At 41.3% G+C, this 16,961-nt stretch overlaps 2 protein-coding genes across 2 annotated transcripts; one reads left to right on the top strand and one right to left on the bottom strand.

Moving 5' to 3' along the window:
* Positions 1-2,769: 2,769 nt before the first annotated feature.
* LOC121617810 (ras-related protein Rab-39B-like) lies at positions 2,770-5,565 on the bottom strand. The gene is made up of 3 exons (XM_041953045.1): positions 5,351-5,565; positions 3,466-3,736; positions 2,770-2,925 (listed from the first exon to the last, which is right to left on the bottom strand). The coding sequence occupies exons 1-3, from the start codon at positions 5,563-5,565 to the stop codon at positions 2,770-2,772; spliced, it is 642 nt and encodes a 213-aa protein (XP_041808979.1).
* A 2,192-nt stretch (positions 5,566-7,757) lies between these two features.
* rab38c (RAB38c, member of RAS oncogene family) lies at positions 7,758-12,249 on the top strand. The gene is made up of 4 exons (XM_041953047.1): positions 7,758-7,974; positions 8,693-8,823; positions 10,072-10,209; positions 12,088-12,249. The coding sequence occupies exons 1-4, from the start codon at positions 7,782-7,784 to the stop codon at positions 12,247-12,249; spliced, it is 624 nt and encodes a 207-aa protein (XP_041808981.1). The 5' UTR covers positions 7,758-7,781.
* Positions 12,250-16,961: the final 4,712 nt, after the last annotated feature.

The following is a 16,961-nucleotide window of genomic DNA, read 5'->3' as shown; positions in this document are numbered from 1 at the left end:
TGCCATCTAGTGGCCACATACAGCATTACTTCAGTCTATCAGTATTGTACCATTTCTTGCCTGCTACCCAACAGCCTCTCACTTTAACGGTACAAAGAGCAGCATATCTCCAATTTATGCACGAGGCAAATCTTTATTAATGTCTCCAGGCATTTATTATTGATGACACGTGTGCTAAAATAATCCCAGAGTCACAACAACATTGAATAGTCAACTTTGTCAGGGTTTGCTTTCAAATAAATTATTTACAGGTTGCGTAATGCGATACCAACGTGTTTCCCGCCACCTTACAGTCTAGGTTTTAATTTTCACAGGATATCTATGAACAGGAAGTGGATTCAGTGTGTTTAGGCTTCTTTCCTCCAAAGGCACTCTAAAGAGACGCTTCCACTGCACAGTTAAAATAAATGAACTCACTCGCTGTTCTTTCTGAACTGTTGGATTAATTAGTCACCATTAATGCCATCAATCTGACCTGAAGCCTTGTAGCGGCATTCAAAATAATCCTACTTTGTTCACTTTCATTGTTTCATACACATTTTTGTCATTGCGCCAGATACATTGTTATCCCAAGGAACAAAATACACTTCATTAGTTCTGCTCCTTCTGATGAGATTCCCGGTGAAACAGCTATTTACATTTTATCAAAAATAAAAAAAATCTTTTCTTTCTTTGGAAAATTTGAGTTAAACCAGAGGCATGCACAGATTATAAATATGGATATGATTGAATCTATAAACGGATCGTAGGCATAAGTGTGAGATTATGACCTGAAGGCGTCATGTAATGTTTAAGAGCACGCTCCATATCCAAACAAAGTCAAAATCTGTCTCCAAACGGATGGAGCCCCAAAGTGTTCAATATTTAATTAATTAGCAATTATACATGAATTTTCACATGAATAAATTGCATAACATTCATAAATGAAACAATGTTTTTTTATAATTTCATAGACTATCATGAAATCTAATTTTCCAGGGGTTTCATGTTTTTATTTCATATTGACATGTCTTTTTTGTCAATTAGTTTTATTTTATGCTACTTTTTCCATAATGTCACTTTACACAATGACACAATTTATTTCATAATGTCATTTTCCATGACAGTGGTGTTATCACCCTCACCCTTCAGCCATTAACACGCCACCACCTGCTCCTCTTCACCTAGCTGAACAACTGCCATCAAATTCAGTCGGTTAGCTTTACTTAGCTTAGCTTCTGAATGAGTCATCTTACTGCTGTTGTTAGTAGCAACAAGGCTGCAAATGCTACCTACAGCACCTAGCCGGCTAACTAGCAAGGTGTGGTAGAAAGCAGCAGCTAACGTTAGCTGGTTATTTCACAGCTACCTCTGCTCATTTTGATTATGTTCTTCACAGAGAGACAAACAACCCTGTGACGAGCAAAAAGACAGACAACCTTTCTGTGTGGTGCCAGCAGGAGCTAGCGAACAATGCTATCACTGTCTTTTCAACCCGACTAGAAAGTTAGCCAGCTAGGTAGGCAGCATGTGTAACCTTGTTAAGCTAAGACTTAAAAGCTTTGTTCACTTACCAGCTACAAAGGTTGTTGATTCAGAATTACTCTGACATTTGATGTTGCTCTAGCTAAAGGGAGCTAACTGGCTAACTCTGGTAGCAGCTGTTGAGCTAGCTAAGAGGCTAAATTGATGATTGGCTAAAAAGTGAGGGGCCAGTGTCATGAAAAATTCTGACATAAAAACAGGCCAAAAGGGCATTTTAAACATAAATAATAAATATAATAATTGAATAAAAGTGAACGCCAATGAAGCAATGTCCTCAATTATTTAAAAAAATGTTTTTTCATATGATGATTTACTTCATTTTAAATGTCTTTATTTAATATCGAACACTTTAGGGTTCCATACAAAAGGCTTTAATGTCTTTAACTTTTCAAACCGGTAAACCAACACAGAGTAAACATGAACTGGGTTCTCACCATATGGATAAAAAAATCCTTGCTATGACCGAGTTCAAATGACTATCAAGAAGCAGCTACAGTGACTTCTCCTTTCAGCAAACAGCACATGTGCCACTGAACATTTTCTCAGTGCAAACTCTTTCTCCAGCAGCCGTCAGCAGCTCGCAGTCAGACAAACGGGACAGAGTCTGAATATTTGGTTCAATCTGAGCTCACTTTCATTACCCTCCAGTATCTCGATGTGGTAAGCCACTTGGATTTGTAGTGCAGTACAATCAGTGAACATCTCTTTCTGTCTCATCTCTCTCACTGGATATAGTTGCGGTATACTCCGAGTATTATGAAAAGGAGGAGGCTCAGCCTGGATTCGGATTTAAATTAACTTGAGCATAAAACACACTACAGTGACAGTATCAGTCTTTAAGAGATGTGCGCCAACAATGTAACTGGCCACCGGAGTGTAACTGTACACATCAGGAAAGGCCGAAAGTGCAGTAAAGCCGAAGTGTTGGAAAGAGCTGCGAAGACAGCGGGATTATTACAGTCACACACACATGCACACAGAACAGTGAGGGGGTTAGGATGCTTCTTGTGCTTCTATGCCTGTTAGGAACATCAACAAAGTGTCTTACGTTTGGAGCCATAAACAGGCACCTGAACGTTAAAACAAGGTCTTATATATAGATGCAAAGTGTGTAACTAAGCAGGGAAATATTACGAGTCCCATAAAAACTGGCCTGAGTGCAGCCAGGACGAGGGAGATCTCCCGCAGATGGAGTCCACTGTAGTTTTCCCACCTGTCACCACCCACATGCTGCAGCCAGGTAAATCAGCACAAGCACTGCCGGCTGCCCTTGGCGACCTCCTCGGAGGAATGGACGGTGTTGGGAACAAATCCGCTCTTGACGCCCTCCCAGCCATCCTGGATCTTGATGTCCCCGCTCCGTACTAGCTCAAAGATGTCCCTCGTCAGATCCACAAACGCCTTGTGAAAAAAGGAACGAAAATCCAAATCAGATTGTGAAGAATGTGAATTTTTTGACATTTTTTATCAAAGTGTGTCATGAAAATACTCAGGATACATCATTTGTTATGTTTGCCAGAATTTTGCTATTTCCACTTCTATTGTGAAATTAAACTTCTCTGCATTGATCCCATCCTAATCCATCACGCTGTTCTAAGTTAGCAACAGTGCTAACCACTGACCCAACGAGCTGCAACACATTAGCAACAGTGCTAACCACCAACCCACTAAGCTGCTCTACATTAGCGACAGTGCTAACCACTGACCGACCGAGCTGTTCTACTTTACAGCAAATGCCATAGCATAAATGGCACACTTAGGTCATGTGATACCAGTTAAACAATCTCCATGACAACTGAGCAACTCCATCCACTAAGGATGTGGTTTAAAACCTATGATTAACATTTCCTGTCAAAAGTCTTGGTGATGAAGCCAAGCACACAATACAAGACTCCCAGCTGATCCTATGTCTGTGAAGACAAATGAGAGTCTCATCCACACCTTCTCCACATTGATGGCGTCTCGTGCTGAGGTCTCCACGTAGCGCATCCCGAAGGCCCCTGCCAGCTTCTCTGCCTCCTGCTGGGTCACCTGACGCTGGGCCTCCAGGTCACACTTGTGACCGACCAGCAGGAAGACGATGCTGTGCGGCTGGACGTGGCTCTGGGCCTCCTCCAGCCAGTTATGGACGTTCTGGAAGGAACGGCGGTTTGTGATGTCGAAGAGTAAGAGCCCACCCACTGAGTTACGGTAGTAAGCTCTGGTGATAGACCTGAATAGATAGACAGATAGATAGAGATGCAAAGTATTGAGAAATGGAACAATAAATTGTGGGTTTTAGACTTTTCATGGGATTTGATGACAATAACAAATATGATAATATCCAGCCTCGTCCTTTAACTATGGTTAAGATGTGGTTAGAGACCTAGAACACTTGGTTAAGGTTAGGGAGAGATTGTGGTAGCGGTTTAAGAAAAGGAACATTACATGATGGATTGTGACAGATGATGATGTACAACACACTTCTCCACCACCCTGACCTCCACACCCTTACTCTCTGCTTCACTACATAAAGAACACATCCTATATGAACATACGAGACATACTTTTGATATATTGTTCTTATTTTTTGCAAATATTTCTGATTCTTGAATTTTGTCGTACTGTTGGGGATTTAAGGTTCCAACTGGAGCCACACAGACCACACAGGAACAAAGTTGACTCAAAACTTCACAATCAACAAGTAAAATCAAATCATCAACCATTTAACTTATTATCTTAATCAATAAATATAATCCTAATCAATAAATGAAACTTGACTTACATTGAAATAATTCCAAAAGAGACATGGTGCATCAAACAAACTTCCAACTGCATTTGTTTGAGGACAAAGAGAGGAAGTCCCACCCATCCATGCCTGTACTTACAGGGGAGGCAATGATTGACAGGTTGATGTCTGCCCTTGGAGCAGAGGGGAAACGAACTCTGTAGTTTTGGGAATAAAACTTGTAGTTTCTAACAAGTACTTTATTTTTTCCTTTCCTTCTACTACATTTACTGTAATGCACAAATATACCAAGGAAAATTTGTTGTATGTGGAAACTCAATTGGCAATAAACCTAACTCTGATGAAAGTAATTCCTAGAGTTGGAGTCAGTTCACCAAAATGACAAAAAAAAAAGCACATTTAAACTTGCCATAGTTAGAATTAAGTTGGCAATATTCATTTCATCATTTCATTGTTGTCAATAAAATCTCATAAAATGACCAAAACCCCATCTATTCCTATTGAAGGTGTAAATTTCTAAAAATGGGGCATGTATACCTAACTTAATTTCTTAAAAATGTTTACTTTAACTTTTAGTCAACATTATTCGAAGAGGAGTAAATAGAGCATTTGTTGGGGCCTATTTTCAGCGGCGGATTTGGTGCCTTAGGAACTATTTACAGCAGCAGTACAGTGAACTTGACTCAAAATAAGAAGCAATGCCCGTAATGTGATCATAATGAAGGAACAGGTGACCCAGTGCAAAAGTGTGGCTCATTGGTGTGTTTTTAATGAGTTTTCAAGGGATTTTTTGACAATAAGAAAAATATAGTACATCACTAGACTCGTGTTTTGTGGGATTTCAATGAATTTACCTTTAATGCCCATCTGCGGAGACGTCCAGCAGGACTGGGACAACGTTTGGGTAGGATGGAGGGTAAGTTTATGTAAAGTTGGTGTGGTGTGGATTTGTGAAAAAGAAAGCACACGTAAACACGCACACACAAACAAACAAAAAAGCAGTATAGATCTGTGTGATTTGTGTTTAAAGGTCATGATATCGTTTTGTGGATGGACGAGGAGACGGCTCAAGAGAGAAGCAAATCAACCTGTCTTTACCTGAACCTCTCCTGTCCTGCAGTGTCCCAGATCTGCAGCTTGATCCTCTTGCCCGGCTCGATCTCCACCAGCCGGGAGAAGAAGTCCACCCCCACAGTCGGGTCGGACACCTGGGCAAAGCGGCCCTCAGTGAACCTCCGGATCAGACACGACTTGCCGACCGTGGAGTCTCCGATGACGATCAGGCGAAACTGATAAAGCCATATCGTCTCCATGTCTCACCTAAATACAATCTGTGGGGAGAAAAACTCGTCATTCAGTTACTCTCATCGTATTAGGGCTTCAGAAGTTGTTTTGTTGGACCAATGATCCAAAAGAATTTACAGTCATATGACAAAGAGCAGCAACAAAATCTTTGATCAAAACAGCTGCTGTTTATGGCTTGATTATTTCAACTCTAATTCATTTACAACATAGCCCTGATAGATTGTTTTGACCAGTTCTTATGTCGTCTTTTGAAGAGATAACTGAAGGGAAAACTGTTCAAAAGCAGATTGAGCTTTATGTGCTCGTGATGCTGATAAATTATGGTGTATTTTGAGACTCTTAAGAAACCAAAATGTGCTCTCTGTCTCACCAAACCACTGCAGAAATGATCTTGACAAAAGATGAAATCTAAAACACGGTCTTGTCTTGACCTTTGGCTGCAGTTTTGCTCCACAACAAAGGAAAAATATGAACTACTGTTTCACTTATGGGTCTTTTTGCTGCACATGAAACAACACATCACATGTGTTTCATCTCTTTTGTTAGACATTCAAATGAATTTTTAGAGATGAAAACAACACAGGATCCAATTAATCCACAGACCGTGCTGACTGCATGGATCACACTGCCATCATGAGGAGAGAGCAATAGCCTCAGATCATCTCAGCAGTGTCCATGTGATTTACAGTTGGGTGATCTAATTTGAGGGGAAGGAGGGAGGGGGGAGGCCACTCCTCTCCGACTCAATAAACACTGGTGTAGTCAGCCCCCATGTGGATAGTAGACAGGTTGGTGTAACACAAGATGAGGCCTTGAAGCTAGCCAAAGAGAGATGATGTGCTGGTTGATAACAGATGTCTGCAGCTGCTTCCTTGAAGGCCTCCAGTGACACTCATCCCACAAAGAGTAAATTGTTTGAATCGTGAGGCCCAACCCACTTAACCTAATGCAAGTATGAGTATTTTTTACTTTGATGGTCAACACTCAGGAATGCGAAAAAATCAGTCAATAAAGACTTACCTTAAAGTTAAGAGCTCAGTTCCTGTAAAACAAAGCAAACCCCATATCGATGATTATGTCTTCTAAAAATGATCCTCCAGAGTGGCAGTGGCTGTGTTATTGCTGGCAGAAATAACCTGCACCAACAACATGCATTATATTAGCTAGGCCTCTAGTCCACCATCAACGTGTGGCACGTTTTCACAGGTGAAAGCAGCCTGTGCAGCGTGCAAACCGACAGACGATCCGAGCTGCGGGTTAATTTCACTGTTGATGTTTCCGTGACGATCCGCGGATGAAATGGCAGCAGGACACAACAGCAGCATCACGCACACACATACATCTCCTCCTCGCCCTCATCAGCACCATTACCGTAACTGCGCGCACAGCGGCGCAGCAGCACTCCGCAGGGTCCGGCTGCTGCCTTCAGAGGCTGTACGAACAAAACAACATGTACGATTATTAACCTGCAACATTGTTTAAGTTTTTTTCTGAATATTTTTGTTTGGATCCTTATAATCATCCAGCAACACACAGTTAGAAATAACATGTTGAAATAAAAATATGTTGAAAGATAATATGCCTCCTTTTAAGATAGAAATTGCTATATTAAAATATTATTTACAAACTAGTCAATATTAGCAGTAATATTAATACTTTATACTCAGAAGTAGCCCTTATACTCCACCTGCAAACGAGCAATGAAGTAGGACAATTTGGAATATAGGCTACACACCCACAATTATTGTCCACACATTCAAGGTGAGCTGGTTAATTGTAAGTGTATTCAGCGGCTCATTCTAAGATAAGATATTTCACGGATTTTTAACTTAAATCCAGTGTGGATTATTGTTAGGGGGCAGTGCAGCAGTTTAGCTACACCTACATGTTTTCTAAATGTCCGGCTAAAATTCCGGAAAAAAATTACGAGGAGCCCTTGAACACACCCCCGCTGATGAGCAGCTGTATTGGAGTTGCTGACAGGAGCGGCCGTGAAGCGGCTCAGACTGTCACGTGTGACTGAGAGGGCAGGCTGTAGTCTCGATGATACTGGATCATAATATTTATCCTCTAGACGGAATAAAAATCCTACCATTAATTTCTCTGCTGCTCATGACTTTCCTCCAGCTAATTCAGTTTTTTGCGATAGCTGCGCACCAGCCTCCTTCATAAAGTTTTCATTTTTTACTGAGGAGTTTCTTTCGTTCTCTGGAGAGCTGCAGCCATGCAGCAGGAGCTTCTCTTCAAAGTCCTGGTCATCGGGGACTTGGGAGTCGGAAAGACGTCAATCATCAAGCGGTACGTCCATCAGATCTTCTCCCAGCACTACCGAGCCACCATCGGGGTGGACTTCGCCCTGAAGGTGCTGCAGTGGGACAATGACACTGTGATCCGGCTCCAGCTGTGGGACATAGCAGGTCTGTTAAACTTTGCACTCTGGTTTACAGACTCATTAAGCATCAGGTGATCGTTACAACAATAAAACTGTGCGTGCAGATCAGGACTGGGATTTATTCTCTGTGGGAGAGAGTGTGTCTTTTGTTTCATCACCAGCAGCTGTGGAAATCTGCAAAGCCTCTAAATCAGCTTTTGAAATAAACCTGAGGGCAGTTTGGGGGAAATAGGAGCATGTGAAAAACATAGAAACATTGGAAAATGGCAGCTGAACAGTACTGTGTGTGAGCAGGAAAGTCCTGAGTCTTAAAACTCTGTCAGTGCAGTGAGATGATGCTGCACTAGAACACAAAAAGGGCACTTTTCAAATGTATTTTTTCCCTTTACAACTCAGTAAAATACAAACATAGCTCGATCAGATGCAGGTGTGTGCAGTGTGTGATGTGAACTCCCACTCAGAGTGTATCTGTCCTCTGGGTCCCTCCCTGTCATTTGAAGCCTGGTTGAGGAATGTAGATCTTGTGCCTGGCTGTGACTCAAGTGATCCCATGCTCATAATATAAGTCACATGATGGCGGCCACTGTAGAATAAACACACACACACAAGCTCACACTCCCGTTATTTCTCACTAATAAACCATGAGTTGAGTTGATTTGATTTTCCCGACTTGAAAGGTGTCCTTACATAAATGTGTGTGTGTGTGTATGTGTGTGTGTCTGATGGCTGTCCACGCGTCCCAGGACAGGAGCGGTATGGGAACATGACTCGTGTGTATTATCGGGAGGCGGTGGGAGCGCTGATGGTGTTCGATGTGACGAGGGCCTCCACATTTGACGCCGTGCTGAAGTGGAAGGATGACCTGGACTCCAAGGTCAGCCGTCTAAAGTCGACCCCCCTCTCAGACTGAGGCCTTTCTTTCTTTCCTGTCGCTCTGTGTAAAAAAAATCTTACTATAACTGCACAGCTGGAACTGCTTAAGGTGTCAGTATGCTTAGACCGAGGTGCAGATGTGTCTGAAACCCCCTCCCCTCACAGGTCAGAGTGGGGAAGCTGTGTCCGACAGTTTCTGTAAAGGAATCAATATGCTCAAAAAGAACCACTCCCTGTTGTCCATGAAGGCAAAAGTGTTGTTCTGGACACTTCCCAGCAAAAAGTGACATGAACTTTAAAACAATATGATCTCCATTTATTACACATTTGATTGTATCAAAAGTGCCAAAACTATATACAATCAGATTTTCAAACCGAGGCTTCATAAATGTAACAAGGTTTCAACCAGTACTATGAACATTACTACAAATGTGTTGGTATGTGTTCAATGACTTTTTTGCACCAGCACTGTGTGCAGGGTGCTAATATCGAGCGCCATGTTAATATTAATGTTGTGTATCAAAAGAGGGCTCGCATATCATTTTTTAAAATCCTGGTATTAAAATACCTGGTGACAAAATTAGTTTTAGTTTTAGTTAGTCATACATTCAGAGAGTTATAGAAACTGTGAGTTCCAACGTTAGAAAGGTGTGAGGGGAGGGGGTTTCAGAGGCTAATTCACCATTAGAGAAACACACAAGCTATCATATGAAAGATGCCGCTTGCAGTGATGGAATTATCACCTGAATCTGAGCTCCTCTCAGCTTTCTGTCCGGCCTGTAACTTCACTGTTTTGGTTCACTCTCACAGCTCTCATAGTGTAGTTTTCGGCTGCAGTGGGCAGCAAAACAGCAGCTTGACTCCACTTCCCCGGGTTCAACTGAAATAGACAACCATACACAATTACTTCTGTCACTTTTGGCATGTACAGTACATCCAAGTTAAACGATAAAACGAATAGCGTCACTTGGCCCTCTCTATGACGGCGGGCTCTTCACCACCTCGAGGTGGTCATACCTGGTCGAACGACACATTGTATGATTTGTTTGTTTCAAGTCTGACATCTTTACTTTGTACTGTTTGGAAGGCAATGTGCATCTTGCTCTTAAGTTCTGATTTGTTATATCCTACATACCTGAAAGTAGATAGAACAAGGGTAAATTCTCATACAGTTAAACATAAAATAGCCTCCAAAGTAAGTTAAATGATATTACAACCATCATGCAACCTTTCTTTTCTCTCTCCTAAGGTGACCCTGAACCACGGGAGGCCAGTTCCAGCTGTACTCTTGGCCAATAAATCAGACCAGCTGGCTTCCCAGCCACCCAAACTCGACACCTTCTGCAGGGAGAACGGCTTTGTTGGCTGGTTCGAGACATCTGCAAAGGTACGAAAGGGGAGACACTGGATTAATATTGTCACAATTCCAGAAGTTTAAACTTTGACACAACACTAGTACAAATAAACAATACCTGATATTTTGTTTGATATCACGGCAAAAAGAAAAAACTGCTAAACACATGAAGATTTTTTGTTAATCTGTGAAGCCTTTTGTTGAAAATCTGACCGTACATCTGTTTTTTTTTTATATAGCTTTGGTACTTTCAGCACTATTAAATCTATCTTTAACAGAGATTATATTCTTTCCAAAATAGTATCAAAGTATCAACACTCAAAACCTACACTAGATATGTGACATTGGAGCTTTTTGAACAAGCCATTTCAGTGGATAAGACAGTTAAGGTTATTTTCAGGTGATTTTTCTACAAACCATGTAATATGCTAGTGAGTTCTATGCAAATGTGGATCAGAAATATAAAAAGTAAGAGAGCTTTTCTCATTAACCCTCAAACAGAAAGAGTGCCATTGTGTTGTGAAGGGGCTTGGCTTGAGGCAAAGTCTGGCAGACTTTATTCAGGGCTAAATCACATCTGCTCCATGCATAATTTACACAGCCAGGCAGACTGCAAATTTGACTGGCTAAGATAATCGCAATGTCATTACAACCGAAGCCCACTGTAAACAGAAATGATTCTGGAAATTACTTTGCCAACACTAAAAGTGAGAAAACCCTATTTTCTGTGTTCTAAAGAGACAAATAGAGGAATGTCGGCATTATGGTGTGAGTCAGCCCACTGTTTTTTCCTCTCATCCAGAGTCCGTCTAATGAGTTACACACCAGGGTGCAAGGCGAAGACAGAAGTGTGTTTAGTGAACACAAATTGGCTCAGCGGACAGGTCACACAGCGCAGGACGGAAACAATCGTGTTTCTAACAGTGTATGACGCCCGGCTTCTCATTAGCTTAGTGTGCAATGTCAGAATGAAAAGGGACATAGTCAATTAGCTCAAAATCAAACTTTCTGATATGCTGTATTTTCCATTCTGACTGTGATGAGGGTTGAATTGGACATTTGTGGATGGGATGGAACAGTCACGCTCTGCTGTTAAGGTATTAAAGCAAGACCATGTAGTCTTTGAAAGAAGAGATGACACAACCCCCCCCCCCCCCAGACAAGAAAATTTGAATTGTGAAGCAATAAGTCACCTCAGGGCTTTGGGTGCTACAGCCAGCCTTGGTCTGATATGACTGTTAGCTAATGGTGGCTAATCAACATTAGCTTGTTATATTGTTGTGTTACTGACATTGCTGAGTAAATGACTTAATGGTTCTTCTGTGTTTGTCCCTCTGTTACACGGTGTTTCAACATCACAGATAAATGTTTTGATGATTTTGTCCCAAAATTAAAAGTCTGTACTTTAGAGTCCACAGCCATGCTAGCACCTCTGTGTTGTGCTTAGACACAGCTGTGCTTTGAGATAAATGCTAACATGCTAATATCTAGCAGATATAACGCTCTCATGTTTACTATTTTAGTTTAGCATGTTAGCAAGCTAACATTAGCTAATTAGTACTAACATAAAGTTATAGCTAAAGCTTATGGATATGTCATTATTTTTGCAGATTGTAGTAAAATAAATAAATATATCTTCCAGAAACCTTGAATACCTGCAGCAAATTTTAAAGCAATCCGTATATGTCAGCCTCCAGGTGGCACTAGATGAAAAATCAGAAGGTCTACAAAGTCAGTAGAGTGCATCCTCAGGGGACCATGAGTGTCTGTACAAACAACCATCCAGTGGTTGAAGAGATATTTCACTTTGGACCAATGTGGTGTGCTAATCAGCACTGTCATCCATAGAGCAACACCTCTAGTGTGGCACATGATTCCTTTACAGGGGCCTTCTTTTATTTCCTCCCTCAGGAAAACACAAACATCGACGAGGCGGCACGCTGCCTGGTCGAGCACATCCTGAACAACGAGGAGAGCCCGATGGTTGAGCGAGACCCAAGCACCCTTGTCCTGTCTGGCTACTCAAACACCGCAAAGGATCATCTCAACTGCTCGTCATGTATGAAATGGTGACTCCCGACCCGTCACAGACAGACAGGAAGTGAACGGCTGTAAGGACGCAGCCACAGAAATACGTTTGGCTCAGGGACTGTTTGTAAAAAAAATCGCCTTCTTGTTCCCCTGATCTTAGCCCACAGTGAGTAGTGAAGGAAAATGCAAAACCTGCAGGGTTTTTTACCAGCGTTCACAGGCTGTGTTCACACTGCAGGCCAACACGATGTCTGGCACACAAAAGTTTTGGTTTGATTCGGTTTTAAACATGGCTCCTGCAGATCCTTAAAAAATCTGTTAATTTTTAAATTCAAGGGGAAAATGTCTTAAATTGCTAATAATTTTAGGAAGATATGCATTAAATGTGATCTGTTTGTTTTGTCAACTTTTTATTTTTAATATTTTCTTAATAAGTCATGATTTATATTTCACAGCTATGAAAAAAGACCATGATTGGTTATTTCATCCTTTTTGGCAAAGGATATTGTACAGTATTCCTATTTCTATAAGAGTTATTAAAAAGGAGTTTAAAGTGATTATATTTGCATATGAAAACTAGAGAATTTTTACAACATCCTATGACGTAACCTTTCACATCAACTTACAGTACCCAATATGCACAATCTTTGTTCCTGTGCCTCTCTGGCTTGCTGTGAACATATTTGACGATGTGCCTTTGACATCTGAACTGACAGCTCCTGAAACTTTGCCGCTTGTTGTCTGCAGTGTGAACACAGCCATGAAAACATGAAGCCTTCTAACAGTCTTTGTACTTTTCCTCAGCCCGTCATCGTGCAGTCTGCTATATGGTCAGAGGACAAGCGAGATTAAAATTAAGTCTTCAAGTGGTACGAAAACAGAAGTCTCATGCATATTGTGAACCTAAGCCATCAAAGATCCGTTCTCCTACGCTTGAGTTCCAGATTTCTGTACTTTCTGTCAAACGGCAGAATTACATGCAGATTCGTTCAGATTCTGCCCACATATATCTAATTTAATATAGACCAAGTGTGAAAATCCATTCTCGACCTTTTAAACAGTAGTTTGACAAAAGAAAATCTTAAATCTTAAGTTTGCCATTTGTGGATTTATGCTCACTAGCTTTCTGGCAGAATGTTAGCTTAGCATAAAGACTAAGAACAGGCAGAAACAGTTAGCCTGGCTCTATCCAAACAAACTCTGCCTACAAGCACCTCTAAATCTCATACATTAACACGTTATAACTTGTATGTTTAATGCACATAAAAAAGTTGCCAAGCAACCTGCCAGTAAACAGTTTTTTACAGTTCAATTTTTGCACAGATTAAACAAATGGGACATACAGTACCTGGTTAATTATTAATCTTTAGAGGTGCAGGAATGTGGATTGTGTTACCTTTTGACAGAACCAGTCGACTGTTTCAGCCTTTTTCCAATCATCATGCTAAGCTAAGCTAACTGGCTGTAGTCTCACATTTAACAGTCTGATATGAGACGGGTATCAATCTTCTGCTTAACAACAAAGCGAATAGGCATATTTTCCAACTTGTAAAATTATTCCTTTTAGATTCTTAATTTTTAATATCCTCATGCAGGGTCTGATGCTCGGAGTGAGTGAGACTGAAATCCTAAAGCATTTGTACACTAAAATATACCGTGCTGACTTCCCATAGTGCCCTGCCCTGTTTTCTCCCCATGATCTTCATAATCAGTTGTCACAGTCAAATCATTGTTACTATGTTTTGAATCGTATCACGTGTCCCTGTTTGACTGGTTGCACTGGGATTGAACAGATCAGGAAATGAGCAAATGTATACTGCTTAATGACTTGATGATGGTTGAAGTGAAACTTACTGGACAGTCGTGTCAGACAGTTAACTAGCCTCCTCTCTATCGCCACAAAGCTTGTACTATCCATCTGCTGAGCATTACAGCCTTATTTCTTTGCTAATATGATGTAAAATTAATCCCTTCATGTAACATTAATGCGCAGCATCTGAAGGATAAATTCTGTGTATTCATAATTGCCTACTTGAAGTGAAGACATTTTCTTTCACACTGGATCATGAACTGATGGACTGGAAAATCTGTTCTTGCATGCTACCCAGAAAAAAAACACACAAGAGTCCTTTGCAGCCAAAAATAAATCTAAATATTGTGGAGGTAATAGAGAAGAATCAATTTAGCAGATATGCCCAGTAAATGAATGATTCAGTGAGTTGATAAAACCTGAAGGCTGTCACTGGATTGAGAATTTCGTTTATAAGGAATAGCAGTGCTAAAGTGTAAACACACTTTTATGTACGTGGTTTCCCAAGTGCTACAGACAATAGAATGTCCTTGAAGATAAGCACTAATTTCCATGTCATTGTGTTTGTGCTCTGTGTGGTTTCAATGTATAATCATTGACATTTCGTTATCAAACGGTGGATATTTCCCTCTAGATATAAATTCAACAGCAAACCTGACTCACTGTCAAACTATTGGCTTTGCTGTTGGTACGATGTGTTTTCTCCAACCCTAAAATCAATTTCTTGCCACTCAAAAACATGGTATGTGCTGTTCTTTTCAGTGCAGCGGCGGCAGAATAGCCGTCTTTGTTGAGTCTGCCTCGAGTGTTATATGAAATTCCATGTTCTCAAATTAGGCATCTGCTTTATATTTCATTCCACTCCCTTTGATGTGTAATAGCCCGGCCTTGTAATGCAACACATTTGTAACTGCATTTTCCCTGAAACCGGGCTACATGCAATAAAACCTTTATTTGTGGTGCTGGATGTATACTGTGCAGTATGTTTGCAGTAGTATTGTTCACTCAGCATCTTTGATTGAATCAAAATACATGTCACGTCTCCTCAAACTCTGGAAATCGTGCTTCTGTGTGTAGAAACCCTCGTTGTTATGGAAATAGGTGGTTGTCAGGCAGAGGTAGCAGGGCACATGTGTGGTCTGAGGTGAGGTTGGTTCTGTTGGAAAGATCACTGTCTTGTAACCACCGTTAAAGATGGTAAAGACCGAACAGGGATGGTTCTCTTTCCAACAGAACCACATCACCCCAGACCACATATGTGCCCTGCTAGACCTCTGCCTGACAACCACCCATTTCCAGTACAACAAGGGTCTCTACGCACAGAAGCAGGGTTACTGTTCTCTAGTAGTGGCCAGTCTCAATATGGAAGAAGTAGAGAGCAGAACCCTGATCCCCTTCAGAGGAACTACCCCCAGCCATTGGTTTAGGTATGTGTGTCAAAATTAGAACACAGGACGTGGAAGCTTTTACAGATCACATCAATGCAGTGGACATGTGGGAGTATCTGAAAAGCTCAAGAGGACTTTTCAACAAACACCACATCCCTGTGCACGTCAAGCTTTGTAACACTCTGATGCAGAAGCTTGTCCACCCCAAGGACAAAACCCCCAGGCACAAGCAGAGCAAAGTGGTGTACGCAGTCCAATGCAGAGGGGAATGCGCACATTTGTACACTGGGGAAACAAAACAACCGCTTCACAAGTGCATGGCACAACACAGGAGAGTCAGCCACTAACAATACAATCCTGAGACCCCTCTCCAGGCGGTTTAACACTCATTCACACCATGACTCACGTGCCCTTAACGACTCACATGTGACCTCAACGACTCCTGTGGTGTGAATGATCCTGCAAGAGGATGAGGCGGAACGTCTTCTAGAACCTCGAGCAAGTCCAGTTGCCTTTCAAAGCACTTAGAAGTCACCTTGGGGTTTAGAAAATTACTACATAGTTCAGATTTTTTTTTACATTTTATAGAACAAACAATCAATTAAACTAAATTATCAGCAGATTATTAGACGATTAAAGTAATTGTTGGTTGCAGTCCTATAGAGCAGTATCTCCAACTTTCCTCTGAAACTTTCCTACCTCAACATATGCCTCACAATTGCCATAAAGAGCTGTGACTTCACTATTAAATACATTAGTGAATATTACAGCCAATAGCAAAAGCCAAGTTTTGTTTGGAGTTTAAGAGACGTTTCCATGTGGTTTCCAAATATTCCTTTCACGATTTAATCCGGTAATATTCCCGTAATAAAAGATGTGCTCCCTACAGAAAATTCCTCTCACGTTACCAGAAGCTTTGGAAACCCTCCTCAGATGTTGGTCTTTAAAATAAAGCACTGGTTGCTCCCTGGTGGTGTTTACTCAACCATGAAATGTCACTGAGACTCAAACTGGGAATGTTGTTGGAACTAAACGGATCAAACCGGAACAGCCCGGGAAAGTCATTTTAAGGCTACAAGAAATGTCACCATATGGAAACCTTCGGAGGAATGTTGTGCCCGGTTTTTATTATGGCACCATAATAAAACACCATCATTGTGGGGTCATAGGCACACAGGTGCCATATAGGACTGTTGTGATGTGGAATGACTATTGTAATTCCATAAAATACACTATAACATAGGCTTAAGCAGGGACACTACAAATGAAACACCTTGAGTTGATATCATCATGGATTTTCCTCCCTGCATGTGTCTACATTTCATTGGACAGCACAGCATGTATTGAACCCTCCGCACGCACCGAGGTGTTAAAACAGCTGATGCCTCGACTTGCCTTGAAAACCGGGGGCAGCCTTCTGCTTTAAGATGCCCTCCCCGGACCCGAGAAGTGGCCCAATCGCCCTCCTCTCCCAGTCACCTGATTCATGTACTGCCATTTTACGCACAAGTTTGACTGACAAAAAAAAAAAAAAAAAAAAAAGAGAAAAAAAAAAT

This window comes from Chelmon rostratus, chromosome 14 (assembly GCF_017976325.1).
Source record: "Chelmon rostratus isolate fCheRos1 chromosome 14, fCheRos1.pri, whole genome shotgun sequence".
Taxonomy (NCBI): domain Eukaryota; kingdom Metazoa; phylum Chordata; class Actinopteri; order Chaetodontiformes; family Chaetodontidae; genus Chelmon; species Chelmon rostratus.
Note: the sequence above shows the minus strand (reverse complement) of the source record. Positions and strands in the feature narration are given on the sequence as shown.

Excerpts from the sequence above, each read along its gene's own strand:
- LOC121617810 (XM_041953045.1), bottom strand. The coding sequence starts at position 5,565 with ATGGAGACGATATGGCTTTATCAGTTTCGCCTGATCGTCATCGGAGAC. Across the intron at positions 3,737-5,350 it reads GCAGGACAGGAGAGGTTCAG|GTCTATCACCAGAGCTTACT; the intron begins GTAAAGACAGGT and ends CTATCTATTCAG. Across the intron at positions 2,926-3,465 it reads ACGCCATCAATGTGGAGAAG|GCGTTTGTGGATCTGACGAG; the intron begins GTGTGGATGAGA and ends TTTTTTCACAAG.
- rab38c (XM_041953047.1), top strand. The coding sequence starts at position 7,782 with ATGCAGCAGGAGCTTCTCTTCAAAGTCCTGGTCATCGGGGACTTGGGA. Across the intron at positions 8,824-10,071 it reads AGGATGACCTGGACTCCAAG|GTGACCCTGAACCACGGGAG; the intron begins GTCAGCCGTCTA and ends CTCTCTCCTAAG. Across the intron at positions 10,210-12,087 it reads GGTTCGAGACATCTGCAAAG|GAAAACACAAACATCGACGA; the intron begins GTACGAAAGGGG and ends TTCCTCCCTCAG.